General features: G+C 36.0%; 2 protein-coding genes across 4 annotated transcripts in view; both read left to right on the top strand.

The window, feature by feature from the left end:
• LOC116172249 (E3 ubiquitin-protein ligase MIB1-like) overlaps window positions 1-21616 on the top strand; it is a 462793-nt gene that overhangs the window by 381085 nt on the left and 60092 nt on the right. The window lies entirely within an intron of this gene.
• On the top strand, window positions 7193-20382 carry LOC116172247 (ubiquitin-protein ligase E3A). 3 transcript variants are annotated; one of them, XM_031489418.1, is made up of 13 exons: window positions 7193-7433; window positions 7677-7863; window positions 7916-8168; window positions 9874-10059; window positions 10114-10428; window positions 10478-10716; window positions 10766-10901; window positions 11788-11916; window positions 11976-12172; window positions 19105-19455; window positions 19509-19676; window positions 19723-19878; window positions 19934-20382. In XM_031489418.1, exons 1-13 carry the CDS (start codon window positions 7390-7392, stop codon window positions 20270-20272), a joined length of 2700 nt encoding a protein of 899 aa, XP_031345278.1. In that variant the 5' UTR covers window positions 7193-7389; the 3' UTR covers window positions 20273-20382. The 3 variants fall into 3 exon arrangements, with proteins under 3 accessions (XP_031345278.1, XP_031345277.1, XP_031345279.1); XM_031489417.1 differs by having other exon boundaries at window positions 7668-7863; XM_031489419.1 differs by having other exon boundaries at window positions 7194-7433; window positions 7644-7863.

The raw sequence follows: 21616 nt of genomic DNA, 5'->3' as shown, positions 1-21616 counted from the left end.
CCATTGCACTGTATGATCAATATGTAAGTGCTGGCCCTCTTTCCTATTTTTTGACCTATAAAGTTAGTCAGGATCATTTAGAGCTTCACTTCTGTAGCATAAGGTAAATTCCAAGCATTTTTAAAACTTTTTTTTGTAAAAGAGGACATTTCAGAGCACGCAACGGCTGGAATAATAATCCAACTGCGATGCAGTTTTATCATACATTTAAGCGACTTCTTGTCCGCCATGACTTGAGCAACATTAAGGGAAACTGCACTATACAGGATTCCTTTCATTTGCTTTCCGCCGTGCCCTCAACATATCAGCGAAAAATCTATACAATTTCAGTGGATGATGTTCATATGATAAAGAAGTTTGGACTCGATTGCAGCGACATTCAAATCGGTGATCACGACTATGCCATTCCGAAACTACCTCCTCTGACTGCCTTTTGCCAAAATGTGGTAGGTTACATTTCCGGTTTTGTGGTCAGAATGATGAAGCGAAAAATCAAGTGCCAGACATGCATCTTAAGTTTGCACGATGTAGCTTCAACGTCTTCCACACTAGACACAGCTCTATTACTTGTTGACCAACAAAATAAAGGAGCATTACTGCGACCTTCTAAAGACCTTATGGAAGTGTTGTTGATTGTGGAGAAAAACATTAAAAAGGTATTTACGATCAGTGATGGTAAAATGCCGAAAGACGACAGTTTTTACTTAACATTTTGTCACCAATTGGCAATGTCAATGTTCGCAGAGAACAAAGTTTTTAAATCTCTCAATGATCATCGATTGGAATGCTCACTCCTTGAAGAAAGTCACATAATGAGAGTCATCAAGACAGCTGTACTTTGTTATACGAAAATCAGACTGTACCATGTAACTCAGAGACAAAGTCAATTGGCTAGTGGTGAACTGATAAGGAAAAAATATACCAAGTTGTTTTTATTTCCTAATCAGTAGTATTGGAATTTGGGACAAAGGAAACTACCTTTTTAAATTATTCGCGCCAGTAGAGTTCGAGGTGAAGCACCTGGGGGAAGTCAACACGGCTTAGGTGCTGAATTTCGGAAAATGGACGGTAAAGTCCCTACGCATCAGCGAGGTTTTATGAACGACTTGCTGGTGCAATTCAGAATGGTATGTTCCTTCAGAAAATTGACTTGACATGTCTATGCTAGAATACCTGAAATACAAACCACTAAAATAAATGTATTCTTTCAAGATAATACCTACCCTTTTCTGCTTCAGCTTAATGAGGTGATGCTTAGCACCCTCGCTTTCTACGTTTTTCGTTTTTCATTAGAAGGTTGCCACTGCTCATCACTACAAATACTGCTGTCGCTTCAGTTTCGCTATCAACTTTCATGGGGACTAACCTTAGACCATATAGTACATGGACTGCTATTATCCCTATGCTTTCAATACAAAATGGGTGGTCACGGATAGAGGGCACTGTAGTCGTGGGTATGTGAATCTCAGGGTAAACTAAAGTCGTAGGAACACCACTCGGATCGCATAGAGTAGCTTTTATAGTAGCTGCGTAGTACGGGAAGCTTTAAATACTCTTCATTATCTTCTATACGTCCACAAATAAGGATAGGTTTGCTTTTTTGGCAAATCTAGGCGTTTAATTAATTGACGTTTGTTAATTTATAGGTTGACAGTCTCAAATCGTATCTAATCGGACAACTTCGGACAGACTCGTTTACCCTGAAACTCACATACCCAGGCGATGTCCTTGACCATATTTTCGTTACAATTAGCAGTCCATGTACTATATGGTCTAAGGGACTAACTGACCAGGTAGCTTAGTGTAGGTCATATTTGAGCTTGTACAGTCTCTTGTAAAAGTAATGTCCCTCGGATACCTACCACTGTAGCATAGGCAACCAACATCCCAGCCGCCTAGTCCAAGTTGGATTTGCGGGTGTGCGAGGTAGCTATCTAATGCGGTTCATTTTCAGCAGATATTCCCATTTAGCCAAACTAAATACTAGTTAGTAGAATAAAAGTGAATGCCATCGATTTATTAGCTCAAAGGATCTGCGCTGCATATCCTTGGCTTGGTGCAGTAAACATTTTTACATTTCTTACAATTGGTTTGGTGCGTTTTAAATTTGCAAATAGTTTAGCTAGAGACTATTAAGACAAAATAATGGCCTTTCACTTTTTAATTTTTTGAGTAGGTTTTCTTCTAACGAAATAAAGGTGATATTCTTGTCCTTTAATGACATTGAAATTCCAGTGTCATTAATAATTACTGTTGCGAGTAGGTCTCCTCATGGAATGCGATTAATTGCCCTACAAGTGCACTGTGCAACAATACCTTTCTTTTGTAACTAGCATCAGAAATTAAATGATATGCATTTGTGATACTTGGTCGTGGTTGATTTAATATCGAATTTAGTTTAGGAGAGATTTTACGTTGCATATTTTTGAGTAGGTAGGCATATTATAAGGATATTTAGTCCAGGTTATAGGTAGATTTTTTGACAAAAAAATTAGTTACCAGTTAAACCGGCTTTTTCATGCAGGTGAAATGATTAGAAATTAGGGAAAAATAATTAAAACAGCTGAATTTTTCCGCGGGTGTCATCCCGGGGTTTGAAAGGAGTGGGAGGTGGTAGTTACAAAAGGAACGGCATTGTCGCGCTTCCAGTGCAGATAATCGCATTCCATTAGGAGGCCCGAGTAATTAATAATGAGACATCAATTTCAATGTCAGTATAAAACGACAAAATCATCACATTTATTTTGTTAGAAGAAAATCTACTCGAAAAAATTAAAAGTAAAAGGTCATTATTTTAGCTAAACTATTTCCAAATTTAAAACGCACCAATTGAAAGAAATGTAAAAATTTCTATTGTATTAAACCAAGGATAGATTAAAGCAGCGCAGATCTTTTGAGCTAATAAATGCCATTCATTTTCATTCTACTAACTTATTTTTAGTTTGGCAAAGTGGGAATACCTGCTGAAAACGAACCGCATTAGATACCTACCTACCCTCCCACACCCGCAAATCCAACTTGAACTAGTCGGCTGGGATGTTGGTTGCCTATGCTACAGTGGTAGGTATCCGAGGGACATTACTTTTACAAGAGACTGTACATGTACTTTGAACAAATATAAAGGTCTAGCCTGTTCTAGAGGATGACAACAAATCGATATATTTCGCTTAGCGACTCACCTAAATAATAATTTCTGTTAATTCAATACAGGGTAACGCAAATCGTTGCATTCACACTGTTAAAACAGGTAAATAGGAATATTACACCCAAAACACATATAAAATTCACTTAAAACCTACCAAGTTGAATTATGAAAACGGCCCTACCTGCAGTGTTGCCATAATTGTGGGGTGTTTTTTTAAAGATGGCCCATAGAAAGTACACACCTAGCACAAAGCAATGTAAAGGCGTTGAGTTATTTAAAATGGGCCATAGGGACATTTACATTGCGCAAATTGTTCTCAAATCTTGGCCTTGCGCTTATTTATTTCAGTGACCGTTCTCAATCTCAATCCTTCAAACTACATCGACGAAGCAGCAACATATGTATTCCGCCGCTTGAAAAAGGTGTTCATGTAGCACAATTTGTACAAGAGTGGGCACAGTAGCTGACTGGTAATGCGAGCTATTCAGTGCAGAGTATCTGGTATTGTTTGGTTGTCAGTGGAAAACAATTCGAGCGCCGTTTGTAATCTTATACGTTTATATCTGATTTATTTGAATAAATTTGTTGATTTAGAAACAATGATCCATATGAATAAAAGGGAGCATAATGCTTATATGTGCAAAATTCAAAGTAAATACTCGTAAGTGCCCCTTTCCACTGGGCTGCTCTGCATTGCGTCCCGCCCCGTGGCTAAGCGGCACTGCTAAGTCGCCCAGTACGTGTGAGCGGGCACTTATGAGTATTTGCTTTGAATTTTGCAAGTATAAGCATATGCTCCCTTTTAAACATATGGACCAATATGACTACAGTACTGTCACTGTGGCAGATGAAGCTATGACTGAAACAATTGAATGCCTTTACATTGTCGTATGGCACACAATCTTAACCCGTCAGTGGTCGCTGTATGAGCAATTTGCTCACATTTTTTTTTAAATAATCATAATTATTTTCAAAGATTTAGTTTTGCGCCAAGTCTTCGTCTACCTGAGTTTTAGAACATCGTTTGTCACCCCTGACCCTCCCACACTGTAAAACTGGTCCGTTTAGATTTAGATTCAGTCATTGTTTATTTGTGAAAGCGTCAAGTGTGTGAGCATTTGCCTCATCGAGCGACCACTGCCGTTATACTTTTTTTTTGTAATCCGTACTGTATAAATGTTTATTTCGATTTGTAATAAAAAAAGCAATGTTCATCAGAATTAATTTATATTGATCGTTAATACAAATTGCAACATCATATCAAGTATACTGAATTATTTCATTTTGTCAAAATAATAAAAATTACATCATGAACAAAATGCTCACGCGCGACCGCTCGCGTAACATTTCATCTAGTGACTACTGACGGGTAAAAAAAAACACCCTGTAGATGTGTGCCCCAGGTGACAGGTCTACACACGCATCCCAGTTCGCTTCGGATAGTCGAAAAACAAGAGAGGTGAAAGCCACTTGCTGCTTATTTTCTCAAATACTAAATCATGGAGTCTACATAGTTCAATTGGCTAATTAGGGGCATCCCGGCTTCATTTTTTATTACTGATCTACAAAGTACATTAAAAATAAAAAGACCCGTGTGTCTTCAATTTTTATTTGCGAGTAAAAGAAAACCAAAAAATTATTTAAGAGCTGTGTTTTTAGTCCGAATTTGAAACGCTTCGGTCTAAATACGTCACTAACCTACAACCAATCACGTAGAAGTGAACCGGCAACCTTGTGCGAGGGTCTGACGTTTGTCGGATTTGACGTTTTGAGGCATCTAACCTTAAGGTGGGTTCATAGCTCTCCGTTCATCCGTTGCGTTGATCCGTCAAACGGATAGTACATTTTGTTAAGGTTCATAGCAATCCGTCCACATTGTACATTTGCAAGTATAACCATAACCTAAACTTTATTTTGTACTGTACCTTCCGTGATTTTCAGTATGTGAAAATGGTACGAAAGTAAGAACACATTGCTATCTGATTATTACCGTGAAGAACGAATAGGCGAACGCTGTTAACATACCAAACATAACCTCACTCTTGTTAAAAACGGACCAACGGAAACGTAAATGTTCAACTTCAACCAACTTTTCCGTCGTAAACGGATGACGTACGATTTAAAAATTTGCTGTCTTCTGATTGGCTAACGGACAAACGGAAACGTATGAACGGAGAGCTATGAACTTACCTTACTATGATCTAACGCGAAAGTGAATGACAAGTGACAACTGCCTGTGACAGGTGACGCAGGTTACAAATGACATTCTCCTGCAATATTGCCAAGTCGTGATGTCATCTGAATGGTTCTAGCAGCTGATTGGTCGGGCTTATTACGTCACAGAGATCGCCACAATCAATCAAGCTTATTAAATTAGAACTACGGAATACTCTAAACCCCCATTTGAGTACTTACCTAACTGGTTTTAGTAATAGGGATAATTCACATTTTTAGGTTTTGCTACAAATGGGTTCTACTCATTTTATTAATTCATATAGCATTTTTCAAAAAATCAAAAAAAATTATTAACTAATTTAAGAGGAAGTTTCTAATCGCTAACCGCGAGAGGGTAGAAAACGTACCCTGGAACGAGACTGCTCACTCTGACGTCAGTAGCGCGCTATGTAAGGTTGCTTATAATAAATGAATAGAAGTCGTTTAAAATTAAAATATTGCCATTCAATGTGCAAGTAAATGAATAAACAATGGTGCAAGATATACATCATCGCACCGCTAACGAAAAGATGAAAATTCAATTTTTTTCACGTTCGTTACAAGACGTTACGGTTTAATATTACTCCCCAATTTTTTTAAGTAATACCGATACTATGTAGATAAATGTTAACTATATGCTGTGGAATAAATTTATATACCTACCTAAGTATCGTTTGTTAATTCATAAGTTAATATTTTTGTAAATGAAGGGATCGTCTGCTATCCCGTCTGATTACTTTTAACTTACGAAAAACTTGCATTACGCTTTACGAACTATTTTTAGAAAGCTCATGTACCTAAACCTAATAATCACAACGAAGTGCGATCCTTACTTAATTACTTTAAATTTATGCAGTTTTGGTCACGTATACCTACGCCAGGGACGGTGTTGGGCCTACTTAAGTACTGAGTTAAGCCATGAGTATGGCCTGCAATAAACCTTAGTTTACGAAATGGGGAAGATATGAAACCTGCTAGCGATTATGTTAAGCTGACTTAAAAATTGCTCATGACAAAATACAAGGGCAACGGCCCCCGATAAAACATTTGTAACGCGGTTTCAAAAGATAGGTAGGTACTTATCCACAAAAAGAAAGAAAAATCGGTGTTAAGCTGCATGTTAGTTATTATCAGAGATATAAAAAAACGATGTATTCTATTGCCGTGAAGATCATTTTAGTCTAAGTTGTTACATGACTGTGAGCACTATGAGTAGTAATCTCACACCTTGGCACATCAATGTGTGGTAAATTATGCGCGTCGCCTCTCTGTAATTTCGGTTTCATGTTTATAAAACATAAGAATGTGTTAGAAACATCACTGGGTGGTCACAAAACCTATAAACAAAACCACTATTCCGAATATTAACGTTCCAGGCGCGATACATCTTTTAAGACATTTGGGGGTGAGGCTTGAAGCGCGCTTGTGACGTCACCCAATTAGAAAACGCTTTTGAACCGCGTCACGAAATTCAAAATTCTTTCCCTAATTTTGAGAAAACGCATCCTTGTTTTGAAAAAATTCTTTCATTTCCAAGCTTCCATATATTATATTAAAATTTATAGCACTTACATTTTTTGCATTCTCCCTTATTATTCCAGCTGCTGGAACCGTGTAAATCCCCCTTTAAGAACACGTGTACCAATTTTCAAAGCGATCGGACGTTTCTAAACAAAGTTATCGTACACAGGGACATACAGACAGATGTACCTATACAAAATTATAAACGATCTCGAGGATCGTTTTACATTGAGACCTTCACAGCAGTGTTCATTTTAAATCTCCCTCTTACGCATTTCTTCAGGATTGCCATAATGCCATTTGACCAACCAAAAAACAGTTACATTTCCCAAAATTCTTGAACTGTTACAAAAATAAATCTAGACCAGAAAACAAATCAATTATTTAAAATAAATCCGATTTTCGTTTTTACTTTATAAGGCATTTATCGATCTGAATGTTGCAAACGTATTGTTACGTTAACCTATTTATTTTATTTATATTAATTAGCATTTAGAAGTATATCATTTATGAACTCAAAGGAACAGAGCCCAATACAGGACGACGCTTCAAGGTAAAATCCAAAATACGGCACGCTAAACTTTGTAAGCCTTTATATCCATACTTTTATCAGTCTTACCAGAAAATTGCAGACAGTTTTCAAAGAACAGATGTAGAGGTTATGTTGGTTTTGCTGGTGTCATATCTGAATGTCATGATTGTATTTTTAAATCGCTTTTCTCTTTGTTAACTTTCCAAAGCAATATTCAGAGTTGTGTTGTAGTAAGGATGACTGTAGTTAATCTAGTATCCATAGGACAAACCAAGGGGCTTCGTCTAGTACAGATCAAAGTGACATCGACAGTACTGATAAAGAAATTAATAGTGAAGACAATATGAAACGTGCAGCATTTAGAAAACTGATCGAGAGATACTTCTACCAATTAACGGAAGGGTGCGGAAATCCCACGTGCAATAATAAATATTGTGCTTCAAGTGCAGAGGTAAGTAAAATTTTACGTTATTAGCGCAATCTTAACGGTGTTCTCTATTTAGTTTAAACCCCTCTCGGCAAATCAAGCAGCAGCTTTAGCAATAAATTTGTTTTCCCAAGAAGCACAATTGTGCGAGACACATCCGAGCAAAATGCCAAGAACACAAAGTAAATCTAAATTATCGGATAGCAATTTGGATACAAATATTAACAGTTCAAATACACCTAAGCCATCTTGTATTGTTTCCAACGATATTAGTTCTATTAATAATGAATGCAGTAGCAACAACAGTCTTAGGAACGGTAGGAAAAAGTGTAAGTAATTCTTTTTTCTTGTGTATTTAGTTTAAGTATATGGTCGATCGGTAATAGTTGTCCCCTTTTGGAGGTTTTTGCCCCAAGCAAGGCAATTAAGACCTCTAGAATGATAGGAAAACAGAGCGTTTAGCGATTTGAACAATCGTGCTGCTGTTACATATTCCATAAAATTAGATCTTGTAGCACAAAAACAAAAAAATAATCTGATGCCAACATGGGATTATTTTTGATCCAAATATTAATCATTTGATTGGCTCTATACTGGATGTGTTTAGACGATTGAATAAATCCAAAGACATTAACCAATCATGTTTCTTTACACCAGCATCAGGATTACATCAGAATCAAATTTGTTGGTGCAACCTGTCTCGCATCTTTGATTGGATATCAATTTTATGAAACTTTTGGAATGACACAGTAATGCAATGGAGCATTGACACAAACGCACAGTGTAAAATGATACTAATTTTGTCTGTAGAAGTACGAAGGGGTGCCTCACTGTGGAAAAAGTACACCCACACAGTAATACCAAAATCCCAATTTTTTACAACTTCCAAAGAATTCCAAGGCCGACGTGTGAGTTCTCGATACATCTACGTAATGACTATCACATTCCGCAAATGAATTCCATTTATGGCTAACAAGTTCCATACACTACCAACAATTTTCTCTGATTGCGTTATAATTGTTTAACAAGGCTTTGTTACTTATTTTGATAATTTATCTAATTATTATATCTGTAATTTGGTCATTAATGAGAGAATAAAAGCAATGGTCCAAGGATAGAACCCTGTGGAACATCAAGATTCAAATGTAACATTTTTTGATGTAAATCGATATTTTCTTTCTAGTTTATTGGTGCTATCACAATCACCAATTGGTAAACTCTACCATTTGTGACCTGTTACAAAGATATGATTCTCATGCGGTAAGAGCTGGATGTCTGAATTATTATTATTATATATATACACCATAAAACTTCAAAAGGTATCACTAATAATTGGTAGTATGCCCCCTGCAGTACTTCATGGACAATTTAGAGAAAGCATGATCCCTGCTCTCCTGCATCTATCGAGCCATCTATATTCTACTCTGTCCACTCATATATTTTAAACCCCTATGAATCGTGACACAGGGGAAGACACCAGACGTAATCATTTTTGAACCTCACTTCAGGTAAGTTTGTTTAATTGTTCGATTAATACCTTTGGTGATCTTAAGCCTCTTTTCGGAAGAGAGTTCTAGTCTCATTGACATGGGTGTCAAAAACAGATCCAAGGAAGCAAATCCTTTGACTAGTCCTGAAAGAGCTTTTTTCTTTATTTATACTAAATCCTAAGGACTGCAATAAGACTTTAATGAGACCCTAGTCTAATAATTCTCTTGACTTTCACTCAACAATAAAAAAATTCCCTCCTTTCGGAGCCACTCTATACCTGGTATTGTCAATTTTGTGAAAGTGAAAGGGGCTAAAGGCAACCCAAAGGGAACATAAGACAATTCATGTTGTAATGAACATTCCAAAGCGAGATCGGGGCGCCATCTGGTCGCCATAAAGTCGATAAAGGACTAGGAAGTGAATAAAATGGTCCAAGAATGTTTCTTGCTTAAAAAGTTTCAGCCCGAATTGCATGAATCAAAAACCATATTAAATGATATTAATTGGAGTTCCACACAAGTACATTTGGACTTATTTTTTTAGCTTCAGTTTCATATTTAACGGAGGAACGTCTATATGAAATTATCGATGAATGTGAAGAAACGCAAAATTATTCAAAACTTATTCACACGCTTGGTGAAGTGTATTCCAATATTGAGTCGCTTTCAAACAGTTTCCTTCAAACGGAAGTTAGTTCACCTACAGATGTTTCCGTGGACCACTCAACAGGTAATTGTGGGCTGTATACCTATTATATTTATTATTTCTATAAGTACTTTGCAGGTGATTTTAAGGGTCTTAAAAAGGAAGATGTTCGTTCCTTAGAAGGTGAGAAAGACAAAGATGAGGACTGTTGTATGGGATCTCCCAGTGACATTGAAAGTAAATCTTTGTTACCTGTTGATTTACCATCAGTTAGAAGAGCATATTCCGCATTGTTCAAAATACCAACGACCATTTTTGAGAATGCGCTAGTCAATGCTCTTGTTTCTTTGGCTGGAAGTTTACAAGTGGACTTGAAAGTAACTACAGAAACGGAAAAAGCTATTCATAGGCGCATAAATGTATTGCTTATCGTTTTTGAAATACCAGCTCTTGGTCTGTAGAATGAAGTTGACGAGTAGTATCAGTTGACAATGTCTTGCAGGGTCAGGTGACTTCTTGGAAACCGCTTTGCCCGCTCTCTGTCGGGCCGCTGGGTGTCTCTCAGTTGAAAGTCAAGCGAAGCTTGCTACAGTTTGGTCGAGTCAGGGCAGGTCTAGTCTTAGAATGATCTTAGAGAACCTTCAACAGTTAGTTACTCTGAGAGTAATTGTTACTCAATTTCATCACGATTTTTACGTTCAAGATGAGGATGTCGTGACATCGGCTACAAAAATTATGAAAGTATGAAAGCAATTTTTAAAAGATTATTTACTTATTCTTTTTTTTACAGATAGTATATTATGCCAATATATTAGCCGGAGTTTTAGAATCACCAGATCTGCGACACGATGATTATTCTTCATTTATGGAAGATTCCTATCTGGGAATTAAGCCAAGCAGATCGATGCCTGTTTCAGATCTACTAGGTAAAACCTAACTAAAAAAAAAGAAATCGGTACAGCTTTCTGTATGCTACTTTTATAGACGTGAATGTGTAGCGAAAATATGAGGTAGGTTTTGTTCGGTGACTATGGGGGTCTAAACAATAAGCTTATTGCGAGTTCTTTCTTGTGATTATAAAAAAAAGAGTAATCTAAGTAAAACAGGCTAACAACTAAAGCTGAGATCTATTCTTTTTTTTCTACAAAGCACTTCTGAACGGAAGTAGTCTTGTAAAGTAAAACAAGATACGAAGAATCGCATTCATATTCAGAAACCAGATTTTTTATCCCTCTCATATTCAATAACACTGATCCTTGGACTTGTAGAAATCGATTGGCGAAGGTTTGATATCGCTCTCTTTTCGCTCTCGAAAAATTTTTTTTTTTTTCGAAAAATTCCCCTAAATATTGACTCAAAAAGAAATATCTCAATGGATTCACTAGGGTGAACATTTTTATACGAGTATTTATGTATGACACTAAAATGGCATTATATGTAAAAATGCCAAATGAATCTCAAATATTTTCCTAAAAGTGGCAATAATACCAGATGAATCCCAAAAATTCTAAGATGAATGCAGAACATGCCCCATAAATGCCAAAAATGACAAAAAATGCCAAAAGTGCCACATCAATGCCAAGAATTCTAATAAACCTAAACCTGTGTCTACACCTAAGATATAGTAATACAAATGATAATATGAAACTCATTTAGCAACTCATTTAACTGTTAACGTTCAAAAAATTGAAGAAAGATATAAAAGGGCACGGAAATGCAAATAATTTTTTATGATCTGTAAAAAACCAACTTTTGTAGTATAAACAAATTAATTTTCAAAACTAATTAGTAATTTTTGTATACTCTTACCAGCTCTGGAATTGGGAGTCAATATCCTTGATTGTCGAACACCATGTCTTCCATTCACCGAATTTTACAACGAACCATTAAGCGACGTTGTAGAAATGGATAGGGATTTTGCAAATTATAAAAGCGAGTCTGGTAAGTAATCATTACCGCAATAGATGTTTGAGGGAAACTAAAAATAATGTTAATTACAGGAAAATTTAGCTTTATGAACTACGCCTTTATTCTTACTCCTGCTACCAAAACGCTCGGATTATATTTTGACAACAGGGTTCGAATGTATTCAGAACGGCGAATTAGTTTTATCCAAAGTGTGTCTGGACAACCGTCTAATCCATATTTACGATTACGGGTTCGAAGAGATCACATAATTGATGACGCCTTAGTGGAGGTGTGTAAGTAGTTATTAAGAGATTAAATACAACACATTCAAACAAGTATATCACCTTGCCTATGTAATGTAATACACATACAATGCTTTCGATTATATTGAACAGTTTGGCATTATTCCATAAATAGTAATAACGCCATTATACAATAAACAAATAACTATATCAAAACAAAAAATTTAAAATAGTTCATCAATAAGTAGGTAAATTGCTCCATCCAATCTGTGACAATGCTTATTTCTAACATTTGATTGTATTGAGATTCGAGATGATAGACACAATACAGATTTATTACAATGTTTTTAAGTTATGTCCGTGGAATCTGTGTAAAAGTGAATTGACAGTTACTATGTATGTAAAAGTTTGACCCTAAATCTAAAAGGTTACTTCAATTAAAAAGGCGCCAAAACCTGTATTTTTAAAGCAGGTTTATAAGGATTTTTTAATATAAAATAAAGATGATGATAGCTTTCCACATTTTAATTATCGTCTTGTTGGAAAGCTTTTTCTGGAATTCAAGTTGCCAAATAATTTTTAGAGATCCCACAGAACATACAAAAATAAAATAAACAATTCTACAAAACAAGCAAAAACAAAGTTTTTGATCTAAAACCGCCTGTACAAATGCGGCAAATGACGAAAAAAACACTTCACAGAATTATTTTAACGTAAACCGGGACGTAAACGCACAACTGTGTACACAAACTTTCTTCTTTCTTATCTTGCATCACCAGCAGGGATTCCAAGACGATTGAATTAGTTGAAAATGGCAGCTCGGGTACAAACTTTAACATTGACAAAAACTACTCTTCTATGACTTGTAACTACACGCGGACTCACTGACTGTACAAAAATCGGAAAAGTAACTCTTGTAACAACTCTTCTTCAATTTTAACTGACAAATAACAGAAAATTTCAAAACATCGGCCGACCGCCAGAAAAATCGTATGAAAATTTACATGCAACTGACTGTTACATACGCTAAGTCAAATGACGCGAAACCGCCTCGTTAGATTGGTGCGGCAACATTTTAAGTACTCACGACTTCCATTGTGTTTGTTACCTTCGGTAGAGGTCGACCAAAAGCAAGCACTTGTTTATACTGCATTTCCTTATCTCTAAATCTCACACCTGTGCCATCGCTTATCTTATTCCATTAAATTTTACTTTGATAAAGTCCCTAATTTTAGTAGACTCAATAGATTCTTTACCCACATGTTCTTAACTTCTGCGTCTTAAATTACAAACAAGAACGGTAGCAAACCGTTGTCAAATTTGACCTTTTGCCCTTTTCGAGTAAGCTCTTCCGACTATCCGTTCTGGAGATATAAGGGAATATATCACTATGGTTGGTAGAAATTAAGAGCGCGCTGCCAGAGTGGTGGGGGAGCTTATTGCCTTTAGTTTATATTGTTACCATTTCAAAATCAGACGGATAACGGCAGATGGCGTTAATGTTGTCTGAAAGCACTGTTAAGTATCTTGTTTTTATCTCGAAAATTCGCCGCGTCCTTCGGAAACTTTCGGAGACTTTCGCTATATTTACAACAAGCACGTACTTTTGTAGTCAGGATATAAATAAAGAAAACAAGATTATGCTAGTTGGTGCATGACGTCACGCAGTACTTTAAAATCGGGATTCTGAATTTGTGTTTTTATGATTTAGGTGAAAAAAATTTATAGAACATAACGCAAAATATGCCAAAAAATTTGAAGAAATCGTTAGACCACCTTTAAAAATGCTATAAACTATAATTGAGTGCACTATAACAAGAGGAAGTGCAAGCGTTTTTCAAAATATGGTAGATACCTACTTATGCTAAAAGCATCTAAAAATTTTGGAGTAGATTACTACATAAAATCTAGCATAAAATATTGATTTACGTACGTACACAAGTTATAATTAATTGGATGAAAAATGGATTCGATATATTCTTTTCAATAGTAGACTTTACACTGGTTTGTAATTACATCCCTACTTCTAAAATGAACTATTTTTAAAGGAAAAAAGCACGAAATAAAAATTGCACGCCAAGAAACAATTTGCTAAGCTATGTGTACCTACCATAAACCTGCGAAATCCTAAAGCACAGTTATTTTTAGAACAAAGGGCTACTGTGTATTGTCATATTGTGTTGGTGTTATTCACAAGCTCCGACCTTGTGTGGGTGTTGATTGTGATGCGATTTCTTTGACTGTCTACCTTATAGTTAGGGTTGCCAGATATGTTCGAAAAAAAACCGGACAACTTTTTAATTTTTTTCCTAAATTGATAAATATTGCAAAAAATGACAAAAATGCTTACAAGTTACAATTTACTTTTGCATATATTTAGCATTTGATGACACTGATGCTTTTAACAAAGGTTTATTAGATGAAATGGCATCTTTGAACTCGGTGCAACTAGCACTTATATTGAAAAAAACGCACAATTCACTTTTTACGGTGTTGACAGCGAGACGATTCCTTTCGTTAGTCCATACATTTCCCATGACGCTAAAGATCCGTTCCACAAAAGCGATGGGTACAGGAACACTACCGACAAACTGCAAAAGTTTCAGCAAATTAGCAATGGCAATCGTACATAAAATGCTACTTGTTGTGTTGTTTGTCGGATGGCCGTCAGATATAACTCAAAATTTCTTTAAAAACTGGACATTCTTTTGTCCGGTTTACTCAAACTTTTTTAACCGGACAAACTTAAAGAAATCCGGACTGTCCGGTCCAAAACCGGACATCTGGCAACCCTACTTATAGTCCAGGAGGCAGCGAAATTTTTTATGCACTCATTTGTATAAAGTTGATATTCTGCTATTTTGATAGTACGAGTAAACACAAAGTCTACCACTCACGCAAGATGCATAAAATTTATTCAATTGAACTTATTTCTACAAAGATGAAATTTTTGTTTCAAAAAGTTAATGTCATTTCAGACACAAAAAAAATTGCTCTACCGATCGCCGATTTAAAATACTTTAGAAAGAAATGTGGCGTTTGCTTTTTTGGGACGCCCACCATCCCTACTGACAGGGACGAACCGTAAGGCACCCCCTCACATATCGTATTTAGCATAATATGGAACCGACTTGGGACTGGGAAATATCACACTAAATTACTAAGTAAATTGTGGAACATAAGAAGTTTATTTTCATAATATCGCGTGCAGTGGGATGTCATATCATATTTAATTGCTCTCATTGCGAACTATTAGATTTCGCATTGAATGCATACCTATCTCGTTGAGAAATGAATGAAGGATTAAGCAGCAATGCCGACTTCCTACATCATAGCAGTGGTCATGTATTTAAATTCAAATGAGAACCCGCCATGTTTCTCCGCCATCTACAGGCGAACCACTGCACTTACGTTTCGCTTTCGATCTAAATATGGTGGAAAACACCACTTCATTATAAAGTGACCCTCACTTTATAATGAAGAATTTTCGTACAAATTTCCTTTAATTGACCTTAAAATCACTTGAAACTTATGTGTTATCTTTGTAATGACCCCAAGAAGGCAATGACGAAAATTCATGGAGATTTGATTTCATAAAAAATTAAAATTGCCCATTTTCAAAAATGTTATTAACCTATTTATAGCGAATGTAGATCGATGAAAATTCGTTACCTCCTGCGCTGGTCCTTGCTGATTAATATAAAAAAAAATTGGGCCGATACCACAAACGGTTTTTAAAAATTGTACAAAAATCTAAAGGCATGTTTTAAGTGTGTTTTCTACGCTGATCCCCACCACTCCGGCAGCGCGCTCTTAATTCCTTTCGTTGAGACCTTTCATTGGAGTACCATGAAAGATAAAATCAGTTCCACTGCCCCCCCCTCCAACCCCCTCTTTTATAGAAAATGGTTCCTTTCGTTGAGACCTTTAATGCATAAAGGGTAGAACGTGTGTTTACTCTCATTTAAAAAAATGCGCTAAAAAGTAACAAAAACTTTTTTACTGAGAGTTAGGTTGCTGTCTTCGTTTTTTTTTAAATTGTGGAGTGTACAAAACTTGATAGTCCGAATTAGCAACATAGGTATTTATTTAAAATATCATAATTTTTCAATGAGGCATAAATGATTAAAATGGAATAAGTGTATCATAGTTTTAAAATTAGTCTCTCCCCTAGAAAGATCGGAGGGTGTTACTGTTCTAAAATCGAAGTATCCGTGGGATCGACTTTCAAACAGGGGTCAAACTTTTACAAGTGTGGTACCTTTTTCATGCGTACTATTAGGTATACTTTTAGCTTTCAATTTTCATAATTATTAATTATGCTTTCCTAGATACTCTAGTACTAGCGGTATACCAAAAGATACTGCATTTTCTTATACCAAGGTGCCACTTGGTACAGCTGTTCCTTAGAGCCATTTAGACGATTTGGCCCGAAGAACACGTGACATTTTCCGTGTGGGTAGATTTTAGAGGGGGTGGGGGTGCTTTATTGTAACATTTTTTAAAAAACTAAATATGGCCTAGAGACGAGATCTGGGTGTCGATTTCGTATGATTTTAACCCAAGGAATCCAATGGTAGCGCAAGAAATGTAATCCGGATACAGGAAGTCCGTGAAAAGCCGCCATTTTTAGAAAATGACACACTTTTGATCGAATTATATTTCTAAGGCACACCGGGTCGTGTAAGGTTTCTAGAGTTATGTTTTTGGGGTCAGGGAATTCATTTATGATAACAAAAATAACCTACTGGCATCGGAACTGCATGAGAGGCTTCCCTACTGCACTTTTTGAAGACGTCGCACGCGGTGAAACCCAAGATATTCCAAAGTTTTAATACCTATATAAATTTGTAATATTTTATTTCATAAAAATACACATTAACAAATCATAAAATATATTAAAACATGGGGTAAAAAATGTATAAGCCTATGAAGGATCACCAAGTACATCGCTGACCTCCTCTGAGATTGCGTTATCACCACTGAAAAGGAATTTCACATACCTACCGGGTGAATATTTTAAAACCGAACGTAGGAAATTAACATGCGAAAAACGTGTTTTGCCGATTGTTGCTCCCCATGTTAACTTAGACGGTTTGTAATGACACCAATCAAAAGAAGATTTTTTTTTCATCTAATGATATACGAATTAGCTTATTTTCAGGTGTATTTCTCATTATTTTATCAAAAATTCGACAATAAATCCAATTATCAGAATCATGTTAAGCCATGGAAATTTCCTATCGAATTGAAATAGGTTTTCACATGCACGGAAAACAAATATCGCGTACTAGAGTAAATATTTCCTCTGTAAACGTTTATTATAAATACTTTTTCCTCAGTGAACCGCATTTTACAAAAAAATTAATGACAGGTGTCATAAACTGATATTGATTTCGCCGTTTGAATCTGCTTTTTGTCTTAGTCATGGCTAAACATGACTTTGGTAAGTGGATTTCTCGAGTGCTTGATAATATAGTGAGAAATACACCTGAAAATGAACTAATTCGTATATCATTAGACGAGGAAAAAAATCTTCTTTCGATTGGTGTCATGATCAACCCTCTAAGTTAGCATGGGGAGCAACTATCTACAAAAATCCCTTTTCCCATGTTAATTCCCTATGTTCGTTTTGGGAATATTCACTCGGTATAAATATGAAAGGTTCGGTAGTAAATTAGGTATATCCGAAAGTATACAATATTCTAACTCTTTGTTTGAGCAATCTCCCATACCTTTTTGGCATGCAGGGGAACATGGCAATCCGTGTCGCCGGCAGCTGCACCGAAGGGTCTCGCAGCCTGTCGCGTAGCCACACACATGTTCAGAGCACGGACTGCCTTCCATACTTGTGGCAGCTTGGACTACAGAACCTTCCTGCCTTTGGCTTCAAGAATCCATCCCCATCCTTCTGGACTTGTAGAGCTTCTCATGACCTGGTTTGCACATCCCCAGATATGGCCAGCGACATACGCCGCCCTCCTTATGTGCTCCTCCAACTCGTGCTGCGGCGACACGGATTACCATGTTCCCCTGCATGCCAAAAATGTATGAGAGATTGCTCAAACAAAGGGTAAGAATATTGTATACTTACGATATAATTTACTACTGAACCTTTAATATTTATATGTAAAATTCCTTTTCAGTGGTGATAACGCAATCTCAGAGGAGGTCAGCGATGTACTTGGTGATTCTTCATAGGATTATACATTTTTTACCCCATGTTTTAATATATCTTATGTCTTGTTAATGTGTAATTTTATTAAACAAAATAATATAAGTTTATATATCACAACTTTGGAATATCTTGGGTTTCACCGCGCGCGATGTCTTCAAAAAGTGCAGTAGGGAAGCCTCTTATGCAGTTCCGATGCCAGTAGGTTATATTTGTTATCAAAAATGAATTCCCTGACCCCAAAAACATAAGTCTAGACACCTTACATGACCCGGTGTGCCTTAAAAATATAATTCGATCAAAAGTCTCCCATTTTCTAAAAATGGCGGCTTTTCACTGACTTGCGGTATCCGGATTACATTTCTGGCGCTACCATTGAATTCCTCGGGTTAAAATCATACGAAATCGACACCCAGATCTCGTCTCTAGGCCATATTTAGTTCTTAAAAAAATGTTACAATAAAGCACCCCCACCCCCTCTAAAATCAACCCACACGGAAAATGTCACGTGTTCTTCGGGCCAAATCGTTTAAATAGCTCTAAGGAACAACTGTACCAAGTGGCACCTTGGTATAAAAAAATGCAGTATCTTTCAAGAATTTCCGTTATACCGCTAGTACTACTCCATTCCCCCAATGTATTACATAAATGAGTCATGCATAAACCTGTTTCTCTATGTATCCCTTGGAAGCGTTGAATGATAGTCACGGGTAGATTTAAAATTGACTTGTTTAATTCGAAAGCAACATGTTAAAAATGATGTCAGATTTCTTTTCTTACGTTAATTATTGTTTATTATTGCAGCTTGAAATGATCGCCATGGAGAACCCGGTCGATTTGAAAAAGCAGCTAGTCGTCGAGTTTGAGGGCGAACAAGGAATAGACGAGGGCGGCGTCTCTAAAGAATTTTTTCAACTAGTCATAGACGAAATTTTTAACCCTGATTATGCGATGTTTACCTACCAAAATGAGAGCCAAACTGTCTGGTTTAATCCAACTTGTTTCGAAAGCGATGCTCAATTTACATTAGTTGGGATAGTTCTTGGCCTTGCAATCTACAATAATATTATTTTGGCTGTTAATTTTCCAATGGTTATCTATAGGAAGCTTATGGGGAAGCGAGGGTCCTTTGAGGATTTGCTTGACTGGAACCCTGTTAGTACGATAACTTGTTACGCAACTTTAAAATGAATCTGTTTCAATTTTAGACCCTATACAATAGTTTAAAGCAAATGTTGACATACACGGAACCTGATCTCGAAGAAGTGTTCATGCAAACCTTTAGAATTAGTTATACAGACGTATTTGGAACGATGATACATCATGACTTGAAAGAAGACGGCGATAACGTCAATGTAACACAGGAAAACAAACATGTATGTTAATGTGGTTGGTGGCAATGTTAGTAAATTTGCTTTCTAGGAATTTATAGACTTATACGCAGACTTTTTACTAAATAAATCTGTAGAAAAACAATTCCGTGCCTTCTATAGAGGCTTCCAGATGGTAACTGACGAATCTCCGTTGGAATTGTTGTTCCGTCCTGAAGAAATAGAATTACTCATTTGTGGAAGCAAGGTAAGTCGATTTTGTTCAAATCTGAGTTTAATTGACGGCAAAATTTATTTTCTAGAATTTTGATTTTGATGCATTAGAAGGTTCTACAGAGTACGACGGTGGGTACACAAACGAGTCTCAAGTCATAAAAGATTTTTGGTCGATTGTGCATTCGCTGTCGTTGGAGGACAAAAGAAAATTACTTCAGTTCACTACCGGCTCTGACAGAGTACCGTTGGGTGGATTGAGTAAACTAAAATTAGTAATTGCCAGGAACGGTCCCGATTCGGACAGACTTCCTACGGCACATACTTGCTTTAATGTTCTACTTCTGCCAGAATACGCATCAAAAGAGAAACTTAAAGATCGACTCGTTAAAGCGATTAATTATTCTAAAGGTTTTGGGATGTTATAAATGTTTGTGATGTGATTTTCTATTCTCAAAGTTAATTGTACAATTGTACTCTATATAGTGATCGCAAATTTGCTACTAACAATGAAGAGAAATAAGAACTTTTAGTTATATTTATGGTCCTTTTGATTGTACATATTTGCATTAAATAATTGATAATTCGTAGGTACTACATTTTTAACGTGATGTAGTTATGTGTGAAAAATTACACAAGATACAAAGTAGTTACCAGTTCTTAATTTATGTTATTTAGTTTTAAGGGGCGGTTGTCCCACAATAGCTTACTTAATCCCTCGCTTAATCCCCTAATGAAGAAATGTGATTGGATAATTTTTGAATCTTAACCAATCAAGTTTTTTCACTATATCAATAAACTAAACAGGTTGTTCTATTGTGCTTGAGCAGCAAATAATCATTTGTCTCCAGGGTAAATAAATCGGCAGACTGCAGACTACTTTTGGTAAATTTAGGAGACAGATAGAAAACAATGGATGATTTGGAATGTTTTTAGCAAGAAAAGACATGTACTTCGTACATGAAAATTCGAGTGAAAATTTGTATCAGGTATCAGTATACATTAGGTATTTTATGGCTGTGTGTACAAATTTAAGCGGAGCTTAGCTAAAATCCATGGCAACATCCATTGAATTTATCCTATCAAATCTTGCAAATTTTCTTTGAAACTTTTTTCGATGTCTCTCTTTATTACTAAAATATTTGAACTTTTCAAAAATGGCGATTTTCACAATTATCTACGAAACAATATATATTTTTTTCAAAATATCGCATCGGAATATTCATTACTATCAAAAACTACACAACTTTGCCAATTTAACCCAATTCAACCCAATGCGTTATCCTACTCAATTTAAGACATCCTGTATTAAATCATATTTCTCAAATTTTTGAAATGACCGTATAAGCTTCAAGCCATTTTTATTGATTGGTCTCGGCTTCCTTAGATACTGTGGATGCAATAAACAAAACATTCTTCATGAATCCACGACCTACTATTTACAAATCGTAAAAATAAGGTTTTTATTTTTGGTTAATGGTCAAAATTTAAAAAAATATAGGTTGTGATGCATTCAGGAAAAAGAATGCAAACAAATTTACGTAAAGATATACAGGATGTTGCATTTAAAAAGTGCCAAATTTGGGTCAAATCTCAGAGAAGATGGGCAACAAATTTTTTGCCTACTTAAAAATATCTAACATATATGCGGTTTACCTTACATGAGTAGTAAGATTGATAACATCCCAAATAATTAAACTTTTCGTTCTCACCCTATATTTCAGAAACAAATGTAGCTAGATTGATTCTGTTTGTAGTTTGTTCATTGAACT

The sequence above is a fragment of the Photinus pyralis genome, unplaced genomic scaffold (genome assembly GCF_008802855.1).
Source record: "Photinus pyralis isolate 1611_PpyrPB1 unplaced genomic scaffold, Ppyr1.3 Ppyr1.4_LG5, whole genome shotgun sequence".
NCBI classification, from domain to species: domain Eukaryota; kingdom Metazoa; phylum Arthropoda; class Insecta; order Coleoptera; family Lampyridae; genus Photinus; species Photinus pyralis.
This window is presented reverse-complemented; position numbering and strand designations above follow the sequence as displayed.

What these genes read in the sequence shown, in the direction of transcription:
- LOC116172247 (XM_031489417.1), top strand. Translation starts at nt 7,390, where the DNA reads ATGAACTCAAAGGAACAGAGCCCAATACAGGACGACGCTTCAAG. An exon ending in AAATTATAAAAGCGAGTCTG is followed by an intron (nt 11,917 to 11,975) that starts GTAAGTAATCAT and finishes TGTTAATTACAG; the next exon opens with GAAAATTTAGCTTTATGAAC. An exon ending in TAACACAGGAAAACAAACAT is followed by an intron (nt 19,677 to 19,722) that starts GTATGTTAATGT and finishes TTTGCTTTCTAG; the next exon opens with GAATTTATAGACTTATACGC.